Here is a 20,582-nt window from a genome sequence, read left to right on the forward strand (position 1 = left end):
GTTTCTCTTTTACATATATGACAGCACAGCTACATCAGTTTAATTGACCTTGGCAATCTGCATCTGCCAGTGATATGTCCCTGAGGAACACTGCAGTTTTAAACTGCATTTTATTGCAGAAACTTGGGTGTCACAATATAGTTAAAGCTATATAAAAATAACTCATTTTGATACATGGCTTCAAGATTTGCTACAAGTATTTATCTGAAAATATTTCTTCATTATAAATCTACATTAAAATGTCTTTGTATTTATAAAGAAGCTAATTCAAAAGTTAAAGTAGGAAAATAATACACAGTTTAAAATGTTTTGTATTGAAAAAGATGACTTTTAATAGATGGCGGTTAGATGATCTTAGGTTTTGTTATTTGTATTCATGTCCCATTTGTACTGTTCCATGCAGTACAAAAAGTAGTGTGTTGTTCTGTGCATTTCAGCTCCTGTTTTATGTACAATCTGTCCATCTGCTGTGTGTGTGTGTGTGTGTGTGTATATATGTTTATATTCTATTTTGTAACAAATAAGAGAACTGACGATCTCTTTTCTACAATAATGTTCCATAAGATAAGAGGAGAAAATAGTTGCTTTGTGTTTTAACAGCATACATTTTTCCCATGTAATTTACACTTCGGGGGGGGGGGGTCTGATTCACCCTTGCATTACTCCAGATATCCATCAGTGTAACTCCACTGAAATTGCTATGGCATAAAACTGGACTAACATAGTGCTGAATCAGGCACTTGGGCTTTCCATTCTGTAGTTAACATTGTAACACTCCTATTTTAAATTTTTATTTTTCAGTCATCTCCAGGCATATAATTCCACACACACACACACAAACACACACAATATTTCCTGACCTCTTCTCCCAAAGCAGGTGGTCAGTCATTGATACCATTTTGTGGATGTTTTATGGAGTTTTTTGTGATAGTATTCCTGCTTTTTCTAAACTAAAAAGAGGAGCGGATGGAGATTTATAGTCTGAGAACAAAGGATAGTGCAGTGGCGAGAGTTCTAGCCAGGATCTTGGAGACCAGGGTTCAATTTGCTCCTCCACCACGAACTTCCAGTGTGACCTAGGCCAACTCTCTTTGTTCCTCATTCCCCATTTGTAAAATGGGTATAATTGTACCTCAAAGGGGTATTGTGAGAATAAATACATTAAAGATTATGGAAAAAAGATTGGGAGGTTTCAGGTGACACTTTGATAATGGGGGCCATATAGGTGTCTAAAATAAACAGATTAAACAGAACAGCATGCTAAAAATTCCTAGAGTAATGTGGGAAATTCTGCAGTTTCGAAATCTAGTTTGCTTGGAACAGAAATGAAAACAAAGAATTTCAAAAGTTCCCACACAACAAAATTCCTGAAAAAAATTGTTTGGAGTCAGTGAAACATTTCATTTTGATTTTGACTTGCTATTTTAAAAAAATTTATATTTATAAAAATAAAAAAATCCAATCCAAAAACTCATTCTGAAATGAAAAATTGAAACATTTTATTCTGAAAATGTTGAGTGAGGGTTTCTTAATCATATTGAATTGCTTTTTTTATTTTAAAAAAAATACAGAAGCAAAATTTTGTTAAAATCATCATATTCCCCAGGGAAGTTTCAGTTTAAATGAAACAGCTTTTTCAGATGGAAAAACATTTTGTCTCAAAATTTTCTACAATAGTTGCCTAATAATTAACTTTCTAAAAGAGGCAGAGGGTCATTTCTGTTGTGAGGGAAGACTCTCTTGATCTTTGGTGTGTATAAATATTGAAGATCTGAAGAAACTGTTACAAGGACAGATGTGGAAAATCATTCTTTTTCAGTTCTAAACTTCAAAAATGCCACCCATCTGCCTCAACAGGTGGGGGAACATGAGGGGCCTGATGGTGAAAGGGGACAGCCTCAGCAGCAAGGAAGGGAGACACTTGCTGAGAGATACCAAGTAGCTCCTCCCCACCCCTTGGAGTCTCTGGCATTCATCCGACAGTAGGGGAGAGGGGTGCTGATTCTCCAGCATTCCCTAGCTCCCAGAATTTAACCTGGGGTGAGAGCCCTGTGGATCCTCTTTCAGCTTCATTTCTGCAGCCCCACACTACTCACATCCTGACAAATGCCGTGATCACCCGTTTGGGGGTCAGGAACTATTTTTTTTCCTACGGGCCAATTGGCAGAGAACCAGGGTGTTTTTTCACCTTCCTTGAAGCACCTTCAAGACATGGTGGGTTAAGCAGGAATGCACTTAGTACCTAACTGAGGTACTTGGTTGAGTTGTTAATGTTTTGCAACTTGAGGCCGGTTTCCCGTGCGGTTAAAAGGATAAAATGAATGGTTCCCAGAAGTAAAATACTGGGATATTGGTGATGGGCTTTGGGCTCATGAGAGCTTGTGGGCCAAGGTCAGGTCAGACCTTTTGGCCCTCATGGGCTGAAGTCCCCACCCTTCTGCACCCTCTGTCTCTCATGGGGGGGGGGTGAGAGGATGGTAGGACTCAGAGCAAGCTGAGTCCTGGAGGGTAGGCTGAGGAGAGTCTACCCCAAGTTATGGGTTATATGGGAAGAGCCCTGTAACCCCCACACTGGAACCAATTAAATGCCTGATCTAGAAAGCTCTGGGTAATGGGCGAGTAGTGCCCCTCCCCTGTGTTTAAGCTTAATAAAAGTTGCAGCCTGCCACTTAAAATTCATCCATATGTCTCTCATCATTTTATTGCGTGTCTGGATCAAGGAGACATGACTCAGAGGCTGGGAGGGCAACAACTTTGAAAACTACCAAGTGTATATGTTTGTTGTCCTGGGAAGTAGAAAAGTATTTTGGATATGATGTGGATGAGGGGTAGACAAATGAGAATGGGATGAATGGATGATACTAGGATAAAAGAAGGTAAGAATGCCCCTTGTTCACCAATGGTGACTAGGGCAGGATTTTCAGAAGTGCAGAACATTAGCCTAACTTTGCACCCATTGATATTAATGGTAAAACTCCCAATGATGTCAGTGGTAGGTGAGGAAAGCCAGTGCTGAGTATTCTTGTAAATCTCAATATAAAGTCTGTGCAGGATTTGTAATTCGTGCTCAGGAAGTGATCAATAGCATATCAGAGTCAGTTTGTTCCTTCTGGTTTGGGCACAGTCGACACCACCTCTTTCTTCACTTCATGATACTCCTGTACAATTACCTCTTGCATATATCTAGCTTAGCAGACACTTCTATTGTGTCAGGTTTCTATTGTGACACTTGTTGCATATTCATTCCATATGCTAGACATTGGACCTTTGCATGTGAATCCCCATAGTAAATACACTTCTGGATTAACTCTACTGGAAGTCAAAGTAGAAACACAGTGATGTAGACTGTAACAATGGTTCCCATTTCTGGCATAAGTGGCCAACATTTTAAAACAATGTTTTATTTCTTACTTTTATCATTGTCTATATAAAGTGGATTGTAGCAACAATTGCTTAGTAAATCTGTTAAACTATCTCCAGATCATCTACTTAGTATCTTTTTATCTTTCACTTAAATACAGTAAAAGAAGCCATGAATCCTATCCAGTTTAATAGATGGGGTCTTCCTGAAGTGGATCCAGAGACCATGCAAACCAGTGAACCGTGGGTTTTTGCCGGTGGTGACATTGGAGGTTTAGCTAACACTACAGTGGAATCAGTGAACGATGGAAAACAAGCTTCCTGGTATATGCACAGATACATACAGGTGGGTCTTTAAAAGTAGTTTTCCTTTCCAGCTGCAACTCGATATCTGTTTTCACACACACATTTATTGGCTTGCTTTTTTTATGGTTATTGAAATAATTGCCATGGATTTCTAGAATTAAATATGTAGGTTTTGAGTAACGGGCATCTAGATACTCTGGGGATTGGTGCATTACAAATCTGTTAGATCAGTGATTCTCAAACTTATTTGATCGTGTCCCCCTTCCTTGTGGTTGTACTAGTTTACACCTTCCCTTCCCGCCACACAAGTAAATATACTGACAAAAAAAGAATCAATATTCAACACTCACTAAATATTAAAAACAGTAAAGCATTGATTCAAACAGAGCCAGTGATCCATTGTAATAAGAGCAAATGCAAAACTGCGATCATGTTCAATTCTTACAATTAAATGTGCACACCATGTCGTAGCAAATGGATTAATGTACAGATGGCAACGACTTTGTATAATGCTATGCAAGCTTAACAGAAATCTGTCAAAATGCACAGCGCCATCTGAGGACCTGACATGTCTGGAGGAGTCAGCTTTGATAATAATTCATTGCTGTGGGTAAAATGTACGCAGTAATTTTTTCCCCCTAAAGCATCTCATCCTTCCCCCCCCCCCCCCCCCAGAATGCATTGTGCGCCCCCCAGGGGGGCCTGCTTCCCAGTTTGAGAGCCTCTGGATTAGATAATTAAAACTATAGATGTATAATAACAAAAATGGCTTTGGTAGATTGAAACTAGATTTTTTTTTTTAAATGTGTAAATCTTAACAACATTCTTCTCTCCAACTCAGAGTTCCACCAAGGTCTCTGGTCTGCTATGGCTTCTTCCACAATATTCAGTATATGCAGAAATATCATTTAGGTAATGGGGGCGGGAAGCCCATCAATATTAAATAGAACCTCTGAACAGCACAGAAAGTATAAATTAAATATGGTCCCTGTTGTTAGCTGGGGAAGATACTATTATTTATAGAGTGCAAGTGTACCAATGTTTGACAAAACATGCGCACACGCACACACACAAACAAGGGATTGCAGTCCAGCTCCGACAAATCTGATAATGGGGCCACACGAGCAAGGCAAATACAAAACCTAATTCACAGAGAAAAACAGTGCAAAGAAGTGGGGTTTAATGGGTTTAAACTTGAGCAACCAGGTGACTAAGCATTTCCCCTTTGTGTGCTGTAGAGATGATACAGAGTGAGAGCTGTGATCTGCTCTTCTCTCCCCCTGGTTTAATGTAAAAACAGGCATAGTGAGCAAGCTATCATCTTAGATCAGGTGCAGAGGGACCATAGCAGACCAGAGTCCTTGGCCTTTGTGTGGAAAGGCAGCTGATAAAAACATGTTTGTAGTATGAAGAATTCTTTGGAACAAACAGAGAAGAAAATGTTTCCCAAGAAAAATGGATTTGAACAACTGAGGTAGTAGCAGTGCAATTCCTTTGTCCCCCACCCCTTATGAGACACTGTGTGCGCAGCATCATATTGTTTCAGTCTGATGTGGCTTCATAAAAATACTGTGTGGCTCAAAACTTGTTTTCACTATCAGTACATATTTTTCTCACTTATTCTGAAGCAGTGTTTGTAATCTGTATTTTTAGACCCCATCCAAATACTTAGTGTTAAACATTCTAAGCTTTGATGTGTGAGTACATTTGTTTTGGCATCTCTGTGACCCTAGTGGGGGTATCTCCTCTCTCTCTCTCCAAATTCCCTCTCCAACTTCTCATGAAAACATGCATCACTCAAAGTATCTCTTATAATTGCATTCCCATCAAAGGACATTTTTTCTTCCTCTAAAACATTCAGTATATTGGAATATACTGAGCATTTTAAAGGGAGTCTGAAAAGTTGTGGCCTGAGAATTTAGAATTTTAAATCAAACAGACTTGATATTAGAGGGCTTCGGTTACCCTTTGCAGGTTTTGAGGCAGCTTATTCGACCTTACAGTCTCACCAGGAAGCTAATGGGAAAGCCTTGCAGCAATCTTCACAGGAAAGTTTCCAAATGTCAAGTGTCATCTTTCCAGCTGCTAGATGAATGGGTAGCCAAGAGGCATTTATTTGGATGTACGGTCCCTGTAAAATCTGGCTGCTGTGGTGGGAAAGACTATCATTTGGCAGTTACTTTACCAATATTTGCATCAGTTACAATCTTAGTAACAGGATGAGGGACTTCATTTTTAGGGGAGTTGTGATTTAGAGCCAGATCACAATGCTCTAGCATTTATACGCCTAATACATGGCTCTGTGTGTGGGTACACATACATACATATGTAAAGTGTTCCTCAATTTTTAACTAATTGTTGAATCCTCCCCTGCTTTAGATAAAAATACCCTCATGAAATAGATTGACTTTCTCTCACCTACAGGATTGTAAAGCTGACAATTTCTTCACAGTCTTAGTGTTTGATTTAATAAAAAGGCTCATTTTAGGTTTCAGCTGTTCTGTGTATCTATTTGTATTTATAAAAAACAATTTCCCGTTTCCCAAGCCACTGACTGTACTAGCACCAGTAAAAATATAATTAGCATGCAGTCCACGTTTGGCAGCATCAAAAGACCAATCCAAACAATTCTAGACCACAATAAAAAGTGAAATTAAAAAACAGCATCCTAGTTAATTGTTTGTCGTTTCCTTTAAACAGCACACTCCTCACATCTCAGCCTAGTTCAGGCAAAAGGCTGAGCAAACAGATGGGCTTTACATGTGCCCTGAAGCTCAAATCATTCAAACTCTGGCATGCATTCAAGAGAAGTGTGAGTTCCAGAGTCAAGGGCTTTCCAAAAGGAATGCCTTATGTTCAAAACTAGGAATTATTTACAGAAGCATTTTGGCTGATCTCACACTGGACGTTCTCCATCAGTAACAGACCAAACATTCCTTGCTTCTCAGCATTCTTCCACCAGCTTGAAAAGCACAGGCTTGGCTGAACTCTGTATCTTTATGGCCTCTGTAAACAAGACCAGCCAAAACCCAACTGAAGATGGAAGTACTTTTGTCCCTTTCTGGTCTGACTGTTCCATTAGAACTTTCCTATACATTCTAAATAGAATCAATGTAATTCAAAGATAGAGGAAGATAAAGATCCATGTAGAAGCAACCCAATTCACCAGGCTGCCCACTACTCAGACTATTTTCTGAGATCTACATTTTGTTTGTTATGCCGTGAACATGTAATGGTTTCCGTGCTTAGTTTTGCTAATTTATTTAGGACTTGTCTATACTTAAAGCACTGCAGCGGGTTAGTGAAGACGCTACCTCCACCGACAGGAGAGCGGCTCCTGTCAACATAGGTACTCCACCTCCCAGGAGGCGGTAGCTCTGTCAATGGAAGAAGCCCTCACGTCAACATAGCGCTGTCTAGGAACTAGGTTGGTATGACTGTGTTGTTCAGGGGGGTGGATTTTCCACATCCCTGAGTGATGTAGTTATACTGATATAAGTTTGTAGTGTAGACCAGGGCTTAGTCTGTAGTTTGTAGTGTAGACCAGGGTAATGTAATAGTTCAGCCCTTTGCCCAACTTAAAGACTAGCAGCATTGGGTGCTATTCCCTATATAACCTCTGTTCCTATCCTTGAGGCAGAAGAAGTGGCAGTGGTGGAAGAAGGCATATGGAGTAGGAGTGGTTTGTTGTTTTGCATTACCTAGTGCCTCAGTATTTTAATGTCTCAGTCTTGCCCTCAGTGCCCTGTGCAGGTCTCAATTCTTACGGTGTTCTCCCCTCCCCCTTTGCTTGGCCAATTGCACCAGCCTTGAAGCTGCATTTGTCATCTGCTCACACTCCCATTTCTCTGTCTCTTTCCACCCCACCCCTTACACATTGAATGCCTTTCCTACATCTGTTTGCCAAGTCACCATCCTCTCCTTATTCAAATTCCCCCTAAAGATTCACTCTTCTGGCGTTGTTTACAATGAGTCTGTAGTTACTAATAAATATTTTTAAATTCTGTTTTCCTTCCTCTGAGCCACTCAGTGTGTCCTGTGTCCTCTGTCTACCTGTTAGAGCAGACTGTAAGCTATTTTGTGCACTTAATAAATAATAGAGGGGCAGATCTTCAGCTGATGTAAATTGCAGTTCCTTGAGGATCTGGCCCAATATCATTTTAAGGGCACTGATATTGTATTACTTAAAGCAAGCAGATGCCCGCCCCCCCCCACACACACACACTTTCCCATGCGATAAATAAATAATGTGAATTTTATATCTAGTGAGCCTGGACTGTATTTCTTTTATGAAGACTGGCCATTTCCTCAGGCTTGTCTTTGAAGCTGTTGGCCATGCTGGCTGCCTTCTATTCAGGCTAAATGAGGGAACAATTAAATGCTCCCTTTGTTTAATGTTAGTCGAAACATTGGAAAACACGGCCCTAGGGACTAAAATGTCACCTCCCAAAGACTAGACGGTATGCAAACAGAAGGTAGCCGGTGAGTTATTTGATTTTAGCTGCATGTATGTGAGAGTCAGAAACAACCAGAAAGCAGGTAGAAAGAAGCAGAAAGGCAAGGAGAAATTAGAAAAGTACTGGAAGTGTGGACCTGAGAGAGAGCTTTTTCAGTGCTGCTGGCTCAAAAGAGGCTTGCACTGTGAGCGAAAAACTTCCTGTTATTAATTCCTGGGGTGTTTAGGAAAATAAGACTTTGTACATACTTTGTAAATAAATAAGATTGCAATGAAGAAATACCTGACTCCGTCATCAATTTCTCCTTCTAAACCAGGGGTTCTCAAACTGGGGGTCGCGACCCATCAGAGGGTTGCAAAGTTATTACATGGGGGGGTCGTGAGCTGTCAGCTTCCACCCTCAAACCACATTTTTCCTCCAGCATTTATAATGGTGTTAAATATATACAAATGTGTTTTTAATTTATAAGGGGGGGTCACACTCAGAGGCTTCCTATGTGAAAGGGGTCACCAGTACAAAAGTTTGAGAACCACTGTTCTAAAGGAAACAATCCCCAAGACCTCAAATATTGGGTAACCAGTTGAGTCAAAAGGGGTAACAGTATGGTGTTAATTCATATCTCTGAGATATAGAACTTCTCCTATTGTGCTTCGACAAATATGTAATTTTAGAATGAATAAGTGAATATTTATAAAGCCTATTCAAGTTCCTTAAAGGATCCACAGGCAGGGGATAATACACTGCAATTCAGTACAATTTTTTAATTTGAATAGTGCCTTTCATACAAAATGCTTTGGTGACTGATTGTAAATAATAGAATTACACAGCTAAATAATAGAAAAGAAAGTGAGTACGGGCAAGGAAGAATAGACAGGTTTTCAGATGAGATTTTAAATGAGCGAGTCAATGAAGTGGAAAGATGCAGGAAAATCATTCAAGGCTGCAGAGGAGAAGGCTCTCAGTAAAAGAATGATGTTGATGAAACTTAGCATTTTTTTAGTGCTCTGTGTGTTGAAGGCACTGCGTAGACATTGACTATATACAATAATGCCATGAGGTAGGTGGTCATGTAGTTATCCACAGTTAGGGAAACAGACAGAGACAGGTGAAATTACTTGCTCAAGGCCACACAGCGAATCAGTGTGCAAGTTTTAAAATGCAGGATCTCCCTGTCTCCCAGTCCTGTGCTCTTCACTACAGAGCACACTGTCTCTGCAGGAGTATCCAGATCAGAAGAAAGAAGACCACTGCATGCAAAATGTTTGTGGATTTTGGCATGCTTTTCAAAGAACTATGGAGACATGGTAACCAGGCATCTGAATTCCCACAATTGTAGACTCAACTGGTTGACAACAAATTAGAGAAGAATCTGGCAAGAATTTTTTATCATTTTTTTCTAAAATCAGGGAAAGAATGATTATAAATAAACTTGTGCCTACAGGTTTTCTTTTACTGTGTGTGCAGTGTCAGGTCAATCTTCATTATAAAGCTTATTTTTTCCTATTAGGAACCTATATAGCATTTTAATTTGATTTAGTAAATTTAGTTCCTTTATGAGCATTGTGCTGAACAGAGAGGTTGTGAAAACCAAAACAAACATAAAAAAAGAGCAAAAGGAAGTGTGACAAGAGGAGGGGAAGATAAATCTGCAAGGAAGCATTGCTACTGACTGTTGAACCCTCGGCCTCATCTTACAGCAGTGCATATTTTGTCATTTTGATTTACTCCCCTGGATTCCCTAATTCTTGTCACCACCTATGCCAGCCTCTTGGGATGAAAGACCCATTTTGGACACCTCTTTGGGCCAGCGATCATCAGAGATGTGGAAGTGTAGTATCAGGCTGTTGGAAATATTCAGGCTATAAAAGTGGTTTCCAAACCACTATGACAAAATAGACAGCAGTGACCCCCATTAACAGGGAGTGGGGCACCAGGAGTAGGCAGCTTCTGGTGGAGTCAATGCATTTTTGCATCTAGGTGGAGTCACATCTTTTTTCTCTCTCAAGGCAGTTTACCAAGGGTGTAGAGAGAGTGCAGACTCCTAATGTCAGGGGAAAAGGTCTATGCCTGGAGGTGTTTCAGTGGATGTCTGGAAACCCTGGTGATCAACTAGTTTGCAGGCCAGCATGCAGCAAAGCTTTCATGTTCTTACATGGGCACATTCAATCTGCGTGTCCCAAATTCCTTTCATTAGAGGAGGTTTTTTTATCTTGCACAAGCCAAGTTTTATTTATACAAAATCACAGAAAGCACATTTGCCGCCTTTAGCTAAGATTCATTTGAAACAAAATTCATTTCATGTGGCAGTGGAAGTAGCTTTTGAAGATTAGGTCATTGAGCCAGGAAACAGAAACAGGATGACATGGCTTAAGCAACTAATCAAATACTGAATTTTGAATACCGAATATTTTCAGGCATACCAGGATTGAGCAGTTTGTGAGCAGTCCACAGGCTGAAATGTATTTACATACCACATTTGAACAATTTTGAATAATCAAAAAATTAATAAATAACTGCAGTCTGCTTGCAGAAAGGAAAAGAGGCATAAGTTTACTATGCACCACCCTTTACTCAGAGCAGATAGTTACATCATAGTCTAGGCTTGAATACATTGCTTGTTTTCAACTGTTTGCCCGACTCTTCCAATACCACCACTTCCCATTAACTCCTTTGTTTTCTTTCCACACTGTACTATGTATGGTTTATATTCTAATCTCCTGTCCTTCACTTTGCACCAGAAATGGTGCCAGTTGAGAATGAACATCTTGTCCAGTAAAAACTACACTGAGAACACAGGCCACCTAACATCTAGACAACGGTAATAAATTTCTGTCACGCCTGACCTACACCAGATTTCAGCCTGTGACTTTGGGGTGAAAGGTTTTGTATCCTAATACCAAATTTCTGAGCTGTCCATTATTTTTTTAAATTAATAACAGAAAGGAAAAATAGCAGCTGGTTACTCAGATATTGAAATATTAGGTCACAATAGTACCTTGAAGTCATGGCCCTGAGTTTGGGGCAGTGGAACTCTGGAGTTCCCCAGCAGGTGCTCTGCTAAGCACTGTGACTCAGGTAGGCATGTTGCCTCTCAGGGTATGTCTACACTGCAATTAAAAACCCATGGCTAGCCCATGCCAGCTGAATCAGCTGTGTGCGGCTCGGGCTATGGGGATGTTTAATTGCAGTATAGATGTTTGGGCTCTGTTCGGCACCCGGGCTCTAGGACTCTATAGGGAATGGTGTCCCTAGCCTCTGTTCGCCAGAAGGTGGGAATGGACAGGGAATGGATCACTTGATGATTACCTGTTCTGTTCATTCCCTCTGAGGCAACTGGCATTGGCCACTGTCGGAAGACAGGATACTGGGCTAGATAGACCTTTGGCCTGACCCAGTTCGGCCGTTCTTATGTTCTTATGTAGGGTGGGAGGGTCCCAGAGATTGAGCTGCAGCCCGAGCTTGAAAGCCTTCACTGCAATTAAACAGCCCCTTATCCTGAGCCCTGCAAGACCAAGTCAGCTGGGACAGGCCAGCCACAGGCTTCTTATTGCGGTGTAGACATATCCCAGAGCTCTGGGGAGCATTATATCTAGAATGCACTGAGTGGCTTGAATGGAAGGGAATGGTTCAGTAATTACATTTTCCTCAATACTCTTGCTGTCTTTGGTATGGCTAGCAATGTAAAGGTCACTACCCAGAAAACGGTCATTGCATCAAGGAAATTTGGTCCCAAATGGCTGGAATCTGATGAAATCAACTTTTCTCAATTGAATTTTGCCATTTTGGATAATATCCACAGCTCCAAATTTTCTGTTGGCATAGCTCCATTAACTTCAGTTGTGTTACACCAGCCAGGAGTCTGGCCCAACATGCCATTTCTGGATTTGGACCCTACCTCGGATGAAAATACAAAGAGTCAGGTGATTTGATTCCAGCTTCTTAAATTTGGGAGGAAGGGAGTAGATTTTGAGATTCTGCATCAAGACTTTCTTTAATTAAAGCCCCTGAAAAACCTATAGTGGTTCTCATGCCCTCCCCAGCCCTTTAATAACATGCATAAGAGAAAAATGGAGTAAATAAGCTCTTTAAAAACAAAACAAAGGGCAGCAACACAAGGGTTGGAAGATTTTACAGAGTATTTAGAGTATCATCTCCATCCTTACATAAGAGAGGTGGTGTTGTTTTTTTGTTTTGTTGGTTTTTTTGGTGCTTCTCAGGAGTTGAAAACCCCTCCACATTCCCCCCCCCCACCCCGGCTTTACTGACTCAAGTTCAAGGTTTTTAGGGTATGTCTGCACTGCAATTAGACACCTGCAGCTGCCCCATACCAGCTGACTCAGGCTTTCAAGACTCAGGATAAGGGGCTGTTTAATTGCAGTGTAGACATTCAGTCTGAGGCTGCAGCCTGAGTTCTGGGACCCTCCCACCTCAGGTCCTAGAGCCTGGGCTGCAGCCTGAGCCCAAACGTCTACACCACAATTAAACAACCCCTTAGCCTCAGCCTCATGAGCCCAAGTTAGCTGACATAAGCCAGTCACCGGTTTTTAATTGCAGTGTAGATATACCCTCAGTGACACAGATCTTAATTCCATCCATCATGAACTAGATAGGATTCTGCTCAGTGTCCATTCATGCAACTCCTTCACTTGCCAGTTATTTAGGGTGTTTCTTCTCCAAAGGCAGAGGCCACTGCCTGCTCAGTACATTTGCCATGCTTAAGAGCAAGAGAACACACCTGTAATGATCTAGGCATTGTGAAGCAAAGCCACTGATCTGGTCAGTTCTTAATGATTGCTGTACTGTAACAACACCTTCAAAGTGATTATGGATAATCAAATATTTCCATTATTTGTAAATGAACATTATTTACTTGATAGTCAAAAGCCAGCTATGTTAGGGTTGATTGAATCAGTTCTGGGGAATCAAATGTGCAATGAATCCATGTGCAAAAATGCCTTATAATTTTTTTATTGACGCATGCATTCATATGTATATTTCCTCTTTTTTTAAAAAAAATCAAGTGGCTGAGATATCTTTAAAACTGTTAGGAAACATAACTACAACATTTATATTGTTTGCTCTTCTTTGGTCCAGTTCCTAGCTACCAATCCAGAATTAGGGCCTTATTCTGACACCCTTACAATACTCACATCGAGTAGTACTTTACTACAGTACTCCTGTCAGATATGCCTGATACACACCATAAAAAAGAATGTGTAGGAGCTTGGATGAACACTGTGCCAGTGATGGCAGGTTGCTAAGTGATACTGCACATGGAACACTTTCACTCTATGATTACCGGAGTCTTCCCTCTTTAGTGTATCTAAGCAACCGTTGTATCTTATGATACAGTTAATCCCAATATTGAAGCACTTGTTCATGTGAATAGTCCTAGTGGTTCTAAAGAAGACCTCTTTCAATGAGTATAGGTTGCAGCATTGAGTCCCAGGTACCCTAACTACCCCAGAGGTTGATGGGGTATCAACTGATGTTGGTTGTCATTTTGGAAATGGTATATTAACTCTTCTACCCCAGGGTGTTTAAAAATATGAGAACATTAATAATTAAAATGCAAATAATGTGTAGCTGCTAGAAACAAAATTTACACCAGTTTTTTTTAAATAGAGATCTACCGTATATACTCGTTCATAAGCCGAATTGTTTTAGTAAAAAAGGGAAGCACCAGAGAAGGGGGTCGGCTTATGAATGGATATAGAGAGGGAGAGGTGGGACACAGCCCCTCCCCGCAACAGAGAGAGCAAGGAGAGGCAGCACAGCCAGAAGGGAAGAGGCGGGGCCAGAGTCTCTCCGCTTCTGGCCACGCTGCTCTCCCCCAGCCTCTGAAGCAGCTGCAGCTCTGGGGCTGGCAGGCTGCAGCCACGCCACTCGGCCCAGCCCCCCAGAGCAGGCTGTGGCCACGCCACCGGAGCATGCTGCGGCCATGCCACCCAGCCCAACCCGCTGGAGCATGCTGCGGCCGCGCCACCCGGTCTGGCCCCCGGAGCAGGCTGCGGCCATCCTGCCCAGCCTGCCAGAGCAGCTCCAGCCAGGTCAGAGACATCCTCCCCTGGCCCTCCCCAGCTAAGGTGGGAAGGGATGGGATGGGGAGAGTGTGGGGGTCCTGGGCTGGGATGGGGTCATGTGGGGGGTGGTCACAATGGTTACTCCCCTGACTCCCAGCTTCTCCCCCCCCCCAAACAAATTTCCCCACCAGTTGCTGTCCCGGCCCATCAGGGTAAGCAGCTGGCACGCCGGGACACTTTGTTTACTTAGGTTTACTGCCGTGCCTGCCGAAGTTTGCTGACCCCTGAATTATAGGGTCGGCTTATGAATGGGTTATAAAAATTTTCCATTTTTACTTATCCATCTTGGGGAGGTCGGCTTATAAACGAACCAGCTTATGATTGAGTATATGATATTTTAAAATTGCTGGGAAGCAAAGATTTTACTTATGAAAGAAAATAAATGTAGGTGTAAGACTGAGGCCTCAATTCTGCAAAGACTTGCTCACATTTAATTCACAGACTGTGAATTGTTACACTGTCTTCAATTAAACTTTAAGGGGCATAAATCTTTACGGCATTGTGATCTATAGTAGAATACTCACTTGCTCAGTCCCATTGCGTACCTTTGGAGTTCCTTTAGTCAATACTACAATGTCTAGGCTTCACAAGGCTTAGTTAACCATGGCCTTGGAACATTAACTCAGAGTGTCTTTGATAAAACTGTACGTATGCTTGTTTCATTGTAACTGTTGTTTTAAGAAAGTTATTTTATTTAATTGGTTGTATTTCAGAGTAATACACAGAAATAATATTTCAGCATCAACACCATGTTCCCTTTTAAAATGAAGATGTTTGATGTATGACATTTTGCCCATGGCCAGCTAAATGTTTTAGTCAGTTTTCATCACTGCAAGCATAAAATATTAGAATATATTAAGTGTATGAGTGATTTTTTCCCTCATGCTAACAAGAAATTATATAAAATTCAGATGACAAAAATATTTGTATATTTGTTTTTACAGTCTTTATACGGTGCTGCAGTTTCTACTACTCCAGAATTACCTCTCTTCTATACTCCTATTGATTTGGTAGACATCAGTGTAGAAGTGGCTGGACTGAAGTTTCCAAATCCCTTTGGTCTTGCCAGTGCAACTCCAACTACTAGTTCCCCAATGATTCGAAGAGCATTTGAAGCAGGATGGGGATTTGCTCTGACCAAAACATTCTCCCTCGATAAGGTAAGGAAATATTTTAAGGCGTATGTAATTTCATGGTATGTTCTAGTCATGATCTAAATGTTTTGAGAATATAAATAAGTATTAGATCCAGTCAGCTAAAAAGCTTTTAGGGTTCTATTAATATTCTACCTACTTTTCCACTATTACTACTCAGTTATTTGCTTCTGGTAGTACCCATTGAGTGCTAGGTGCTGTAGAGCAGTGCTTCTCAAAACCGGTTCGCCACTTGTTCAGGGAAAGCCCCTGGCAGTCCGGGCCGGTTTGTTTACCTGCCCTGTCCGCAGGTTTGGCTGATCGTGGCTCCCACTGGCCGCGGTTCGCCGCTCCAGGCCAATGAGGGCTGCAGGAAGGGCGGCCAGCACATCCTTTGGCCCCCGCCGCTTCCCGCAGCTCCCATTGGCCTGGAGCAGCGAACCGCGGCCAGTGGGAACTGCGATTGGCCGAACCTGTGGACGGGGCAGGTAAACAAACCTGCCCGGACCAGCAGGGGCTTTCCCTGAACAAGCAGTGGACCAGCTTTGAGAAGCACTGCTGTAGAATCCAAACAAGGTACAGCCTTCATTCCAAAGCATTCCCAGTCTATAAGAGACAAAATGAACAGATAGACCAAGTATAGCAGGAGAGGGTTCTGATTGCTTAATAAAGGAGGAGGTTGGCCTCCTTTTGATAAAACAATGTTTGATAACAATTTGTTTCCATTTTGCTGATAATACATAGACTATCCCCATTTAACCTGCAGCCTTACCATTACTAATCAGCTAGTTTATTTTAGGAATCATAATGGAAATGGGTCTTCAGGCAGGATTTGAATTGAACAGCTCACAAAGACCTTTCCACATGTAAGGGCTATCAGGATGAAGTCAAAGAAATGATTGTGTGAGCAATGGGTTTATGTATCTATGTAGCTGTTGGAATCACTAGGGGAGTTTAGGAATGGTAGCAATATAAGATAAGACAGAAATATAGGGACGAGCAGGGCTTTACTGAAGGCCTGGAATGCAAGGACAAGAAGCTTGAATACAAAGCAGAAGGAGAGCAGAAGCTAGTGTAAGACAAGGTCAGAGTAATGGCCAAGGAAGATGATCTTAATGGCAGTATTTTGTACATATTAGGAGTGGTTACCATGTGTGTTAGGACAAGAGAAGGAGGAGGTCGTAGCAATCAAGATGGGAAACTGAGGGACTGAGCAAGAATTTTAACTGTAAACACTGAAAGAAAAATACAAATCTTAGAAATGTTTTGGAGGAAGAGGCAACACATTTTGGACATGGCTTGACTGTGTGGGGAAAGGAAGAGGGAGGAGTCAAATATGAACCCCAAGTTGCAGGTCTGAGTAGTATGGAGCATGGTTGTGGTGTTGAAAAGCAACAGAGAATAGGATGGACTTGAAATGAGCTTGGAGGAAAGATAAGGAGCTCAGCTTTGGCCATGTTAAGTTTCCTGTGGCAGTGAGAAGATGTCAGTGAGGCAGCTAAGATGCAGAATTGGATGGATGGGGACATATCAAGAGGAAAGAGTCAAATTTGTGAGGCATCTCTGTAGAGATGGTAGTTGAAGTCATATGAGTGAATGAGTTTATCCAGAGAGAGTGTAAAGTGAGAAGAGAAAGGGAGCAGTGAGAGTGTCCTACCATGCTTCATTACAAAATATGTGTGGCCAAAATTTGATCTCAGTCATACAACCAGTATGAAGTAACTCCATAGAAGTCATTGCTGCTTTGGATTTATACCTAAGTAATGGAAATCCAGAACTGGCCCATAGAGTACAACACATGTAGAAATTTTTTCTTATTGAAACATTTTAAGGGAAGAGGTTTAATTGAAGCATACCCTGTCATCAGTGTTTGCACAGAACTCCCTGTTAATTTCAGTTAATTCAGTGCCTAAGTTGATGGCAGGATCCAGCCAATACTGAGAATTGTTTATTAATCAGATACGCCTACAGCCATGTTACCTTGCACTGAGACTATATCAGATCTCATAAGTTAAGCAGGTGTGAGCTAGGTTAGTATTTGGGTAGGCTTCTTTGGAGGAACACACGTTACAGGAAGTAGTGTTGGCCTTTCACTGGCACTTTTGTCAGATTCAGTACTGAACCAGTGACTTATCATGGGGCTCCTGTAGTCGTTGTGCTGCTAGAGGTGAGGCTTTTGCTTGATGTCTTTCAGATCAGATGTTCAGTAAAACCAAGGTTCTGAAGTAGTCATTGAAGATCCCATGATATTATTTTAATATAAGAGAAAAGGAGGTTGAGCAAAGGGCCCTTGACTCATTCAAACTTGGATTATTAGAATCTGCCTAGGTAAATTTCCCTGGAAGTCTTAGTTTGATATAGTATTATTCATTTCTGGCCCTAAGCTCTGGAGTAGCATTGCTGTGTGCTATAGAACAATTGTCATGTCCCACCCAAGAGCTGGCTGAAGTGATTTTTATACCATTATATTTTTTACAATACCTCCCAGAGGTGTTGAGCCTTAATGTTTGTGATGTGCTTTGAGATACAGAGATGTTAGGTGCAAAAAGAAATGCAATTGTTTCTATTTATGTAAACAACAAAATGTTAATGCTGTTAAACTACTAAAATATTTCAAATAGGAAGACAAGTTCAACAGTTCTTATTTCAACAATGAGTAGTACACAGAGACTCAGTCTGTTTAACACTTGAACAAATAATCAGAGTTTAGTCTGGAATAATATAGGTCAGTATAATGTACAATTGTCTTTGATCTGTTTGTTTAGTTAGCTTCTGATTACACTGATATAAATCCTGTGCAATGTTCAGAAGGGAGCTGGAGACTCTTGGCCTGTAGAACAAGTGTAAGTGGAGGTTATGTGTGGGCATAAGTAAAACTGTGTGTCACTCCTCTGCATGGAGTAGAAGACTCAGACTTGACTTTGTGCACCAATTTACTTATGCTCATACATGTTGGGTAATAGGGGGTTTGCTGGTGGGAGAGTGTTGGCATGTCCAAGAAGACATGAGCTTAAGCATTATCTTCAGAAAGCAAATGAAATCAGCTTTACCTGGCATTTACATACAATGCTCTGCACCTGCCCTATGCAAGCTCAACCCTCTAATGTTCATTTTTATATACAGTAAAGGTAAGTCAACACTGGAATAAAAAATCCGTGGCACAGCCACAGCCGGCCCTGCTCAATTGACTCAGGCTTGAGGGGCTCAGGCTGCAAGGCATCACATTTAGACATTCAGGTTCGGGCTGGAGCACAGGCTCTGGGACCCTCCCGTCTTGCACAGTTCCACGGCTTGGGCTCCAGCCTGAGCACGAACATTTACGCCGCAATTTTACAGCCCCACAGCTGGAGCCTCATGAGCCTGAGTCAGCTGACCCAGGCCAGCCATGGGTGTTCAATTGTTGTTTGGACACAAACTCAAGAGCCAAGCATGAAATAGCTTCTGGGGCTATGGAGAGTTCTGCAGCAGCAGAAATGGTTCCCTCTTGCAAAATCTATGTACCTCTTAGTAGTGACTATATAATGCAATTCCAGCATCATGTGGCTGCCAGTGACTTCCCCTGTATCAGAGATATAGTCTGTGTGCCAGCACCTGGGAATGACAATGGTGTCCTTTGGTACTTTATTAAAAATGGGTGAGGTGAGGCAGATTCCCAAGTTGACAACTGTCATGGAGTGCAATCAGAGAGAAGAGCAGGGTGACAGTGAGAGAGATGGAAAAAGAGTACAGTTGCATCTGAAGCCTTAGCCCCAGAAGGACGGCAAAGGCAGGAGCCAAGATGAAGTTTTGTGGCACTTGGAAGGCAAGGGCCTCAATTTACGTAAGCTTTACTTCCTCTGCAAGCAGCTCATCAACTCCCCAGCATGGAGTGCTGCTTCTTTTTTTCCTTTTGGTTTGACTTTGTGCAGAAGGCCAGTATGTCTCTAGACAGGTTCACCAATAAATGTGGCCCTCCAAGCCTTGGGCAGCCCAGAAGAATGGGTGTCAATTTTTTTTGGCCAGAATTCCATTCTAGAACACCAGGGCAGCCACTCCTACAACCAGTGGGAGCCATCCAAGATTTCTGTATCCCCTCTTACCCAAGGATTTTTGGACAGCAGATCTGCAGACATGGTGCCACAGATAACATAAGAACAGCCATACTGGGTCAGACCAAAGGTCCATCTAGCCCAGTATCCTGTCTACCAACAGTGGCCAATGCCAGGTGCCCCAGAGGGAGTGAACCTAACAGGTAATGATCAAGAGATCTCTCTCCTGCCATCCATCTCCACCCTCTGACAAACAGAGTCTAGGGACACCATTCCTTACCCATCGTGGCTAATAGCCATTAATGGACTTAACCTCCATGAATTTATCCAGTTCTCTTTTAAACGCTGTTATAGTCCTAGCCTTCACAACCTCCTCAGGTAAAGAGTTCCACAAGTTGACTGTGTGCTGTGTGAAGAAGAACTTCCTTTTATTTGTTTTAAACCTGCTGCCTATGAATTTCATTTGGTGACCCCTAGTTCTTGTATTATGGGAATAAGTAAATAACTTTTCCTTATCTACTTTCTCCACATCACTCATAATTTTATGAGTGATGATGCGTCTGTTCCTCCAAACCCAGAGCTGCTCTTGCCTCTCCCCTGCAGTACCCCATGTGCCACAGAAAGCAGCAGCACTATTCCGTGTCATGTAGTATTAGGTCTCTCCCCAAGCATTGCCCCACCCCCCATACAGCAGAGCCATAGTAGTTCCACTGTGCCTAGGGCCTTCTGTTTGTGGTGTATAGGATTCAGTCCTATGTGCATCATGACATGTGTTCTTGTGCAGTATTGCATTATAATTGTAACATACAGACGATCTAATGTAAGTCATATCTGAAATTCTCTCAAAACATTTATGTGCTTAAATAGATGCTACGGTAAATATTTTAGAAGGTACATGTTATTACAGTGTAAAACACGTGTTAATTATAAACTATTGGATTGTGATATATACATATATGTATATAAATGTAAAATTCATTGATGTTTACAAAATCAAAGTACAGTATATCTGTAAATATCTGTACTAATTAATATCAAGTATCTCTGAACTTTTAAAGAAACAGGGATCACTAATTCTAAAGCAGATTCTCACTGGGCAAGGAAAACAACAGAGAACAATTATGCCCCATCAATCACACTCTCTTCCTTGTCCAGCTATACTGAAAGAAGGACAGGAGACACTTGATATGGATTTAATCAGGCCTCAACTTTATT

General features: G+C 41.6%; 1 protein-coding gene across 1 annotated transcript in view; it reads left to right on the plus strand.

Moving 5' to 3' along the window:
• LOC112119086 (dihydropyrimidine dehydrogenase [NADP(+)]) overlaps window positions 1–20,582 on the plus strand; it is a 601,635-nt gene that overhangs the window by 348,175 nt on the left and 232,878 nt on the right. The window contains exons 12-13 of the mRNA XM_024217640.3: window positions 3,522–3,706; window positions 15,151–15,366. Of these exons, the coding sequence (XP_024073408.2) occupies window positions 3,522–3,706; window positions 15,151–15,366 (401 nt within the window). The remainder of the gene's footprint in view (window positions 1–3,521; window positions 3,707–15,150; window positions 15,367–20,582) is intronic.

The sequence above is a fragment of the Terrapene carolina genome, unplaced genomic scaffold (genome assembly GCF_002925995.2).
Source record: "Terrapene carolina triunguis isolate 2854851 unplaced genomic scaffold, T_m_triunguis-2.0 Scaffold211, whole genome shotgun sequence".
Lineage (NCBI taxonomy): Eukaryota > Metazoa > Chordata > Testudines > Emydidae > Terrapene > Terrapene triunguis.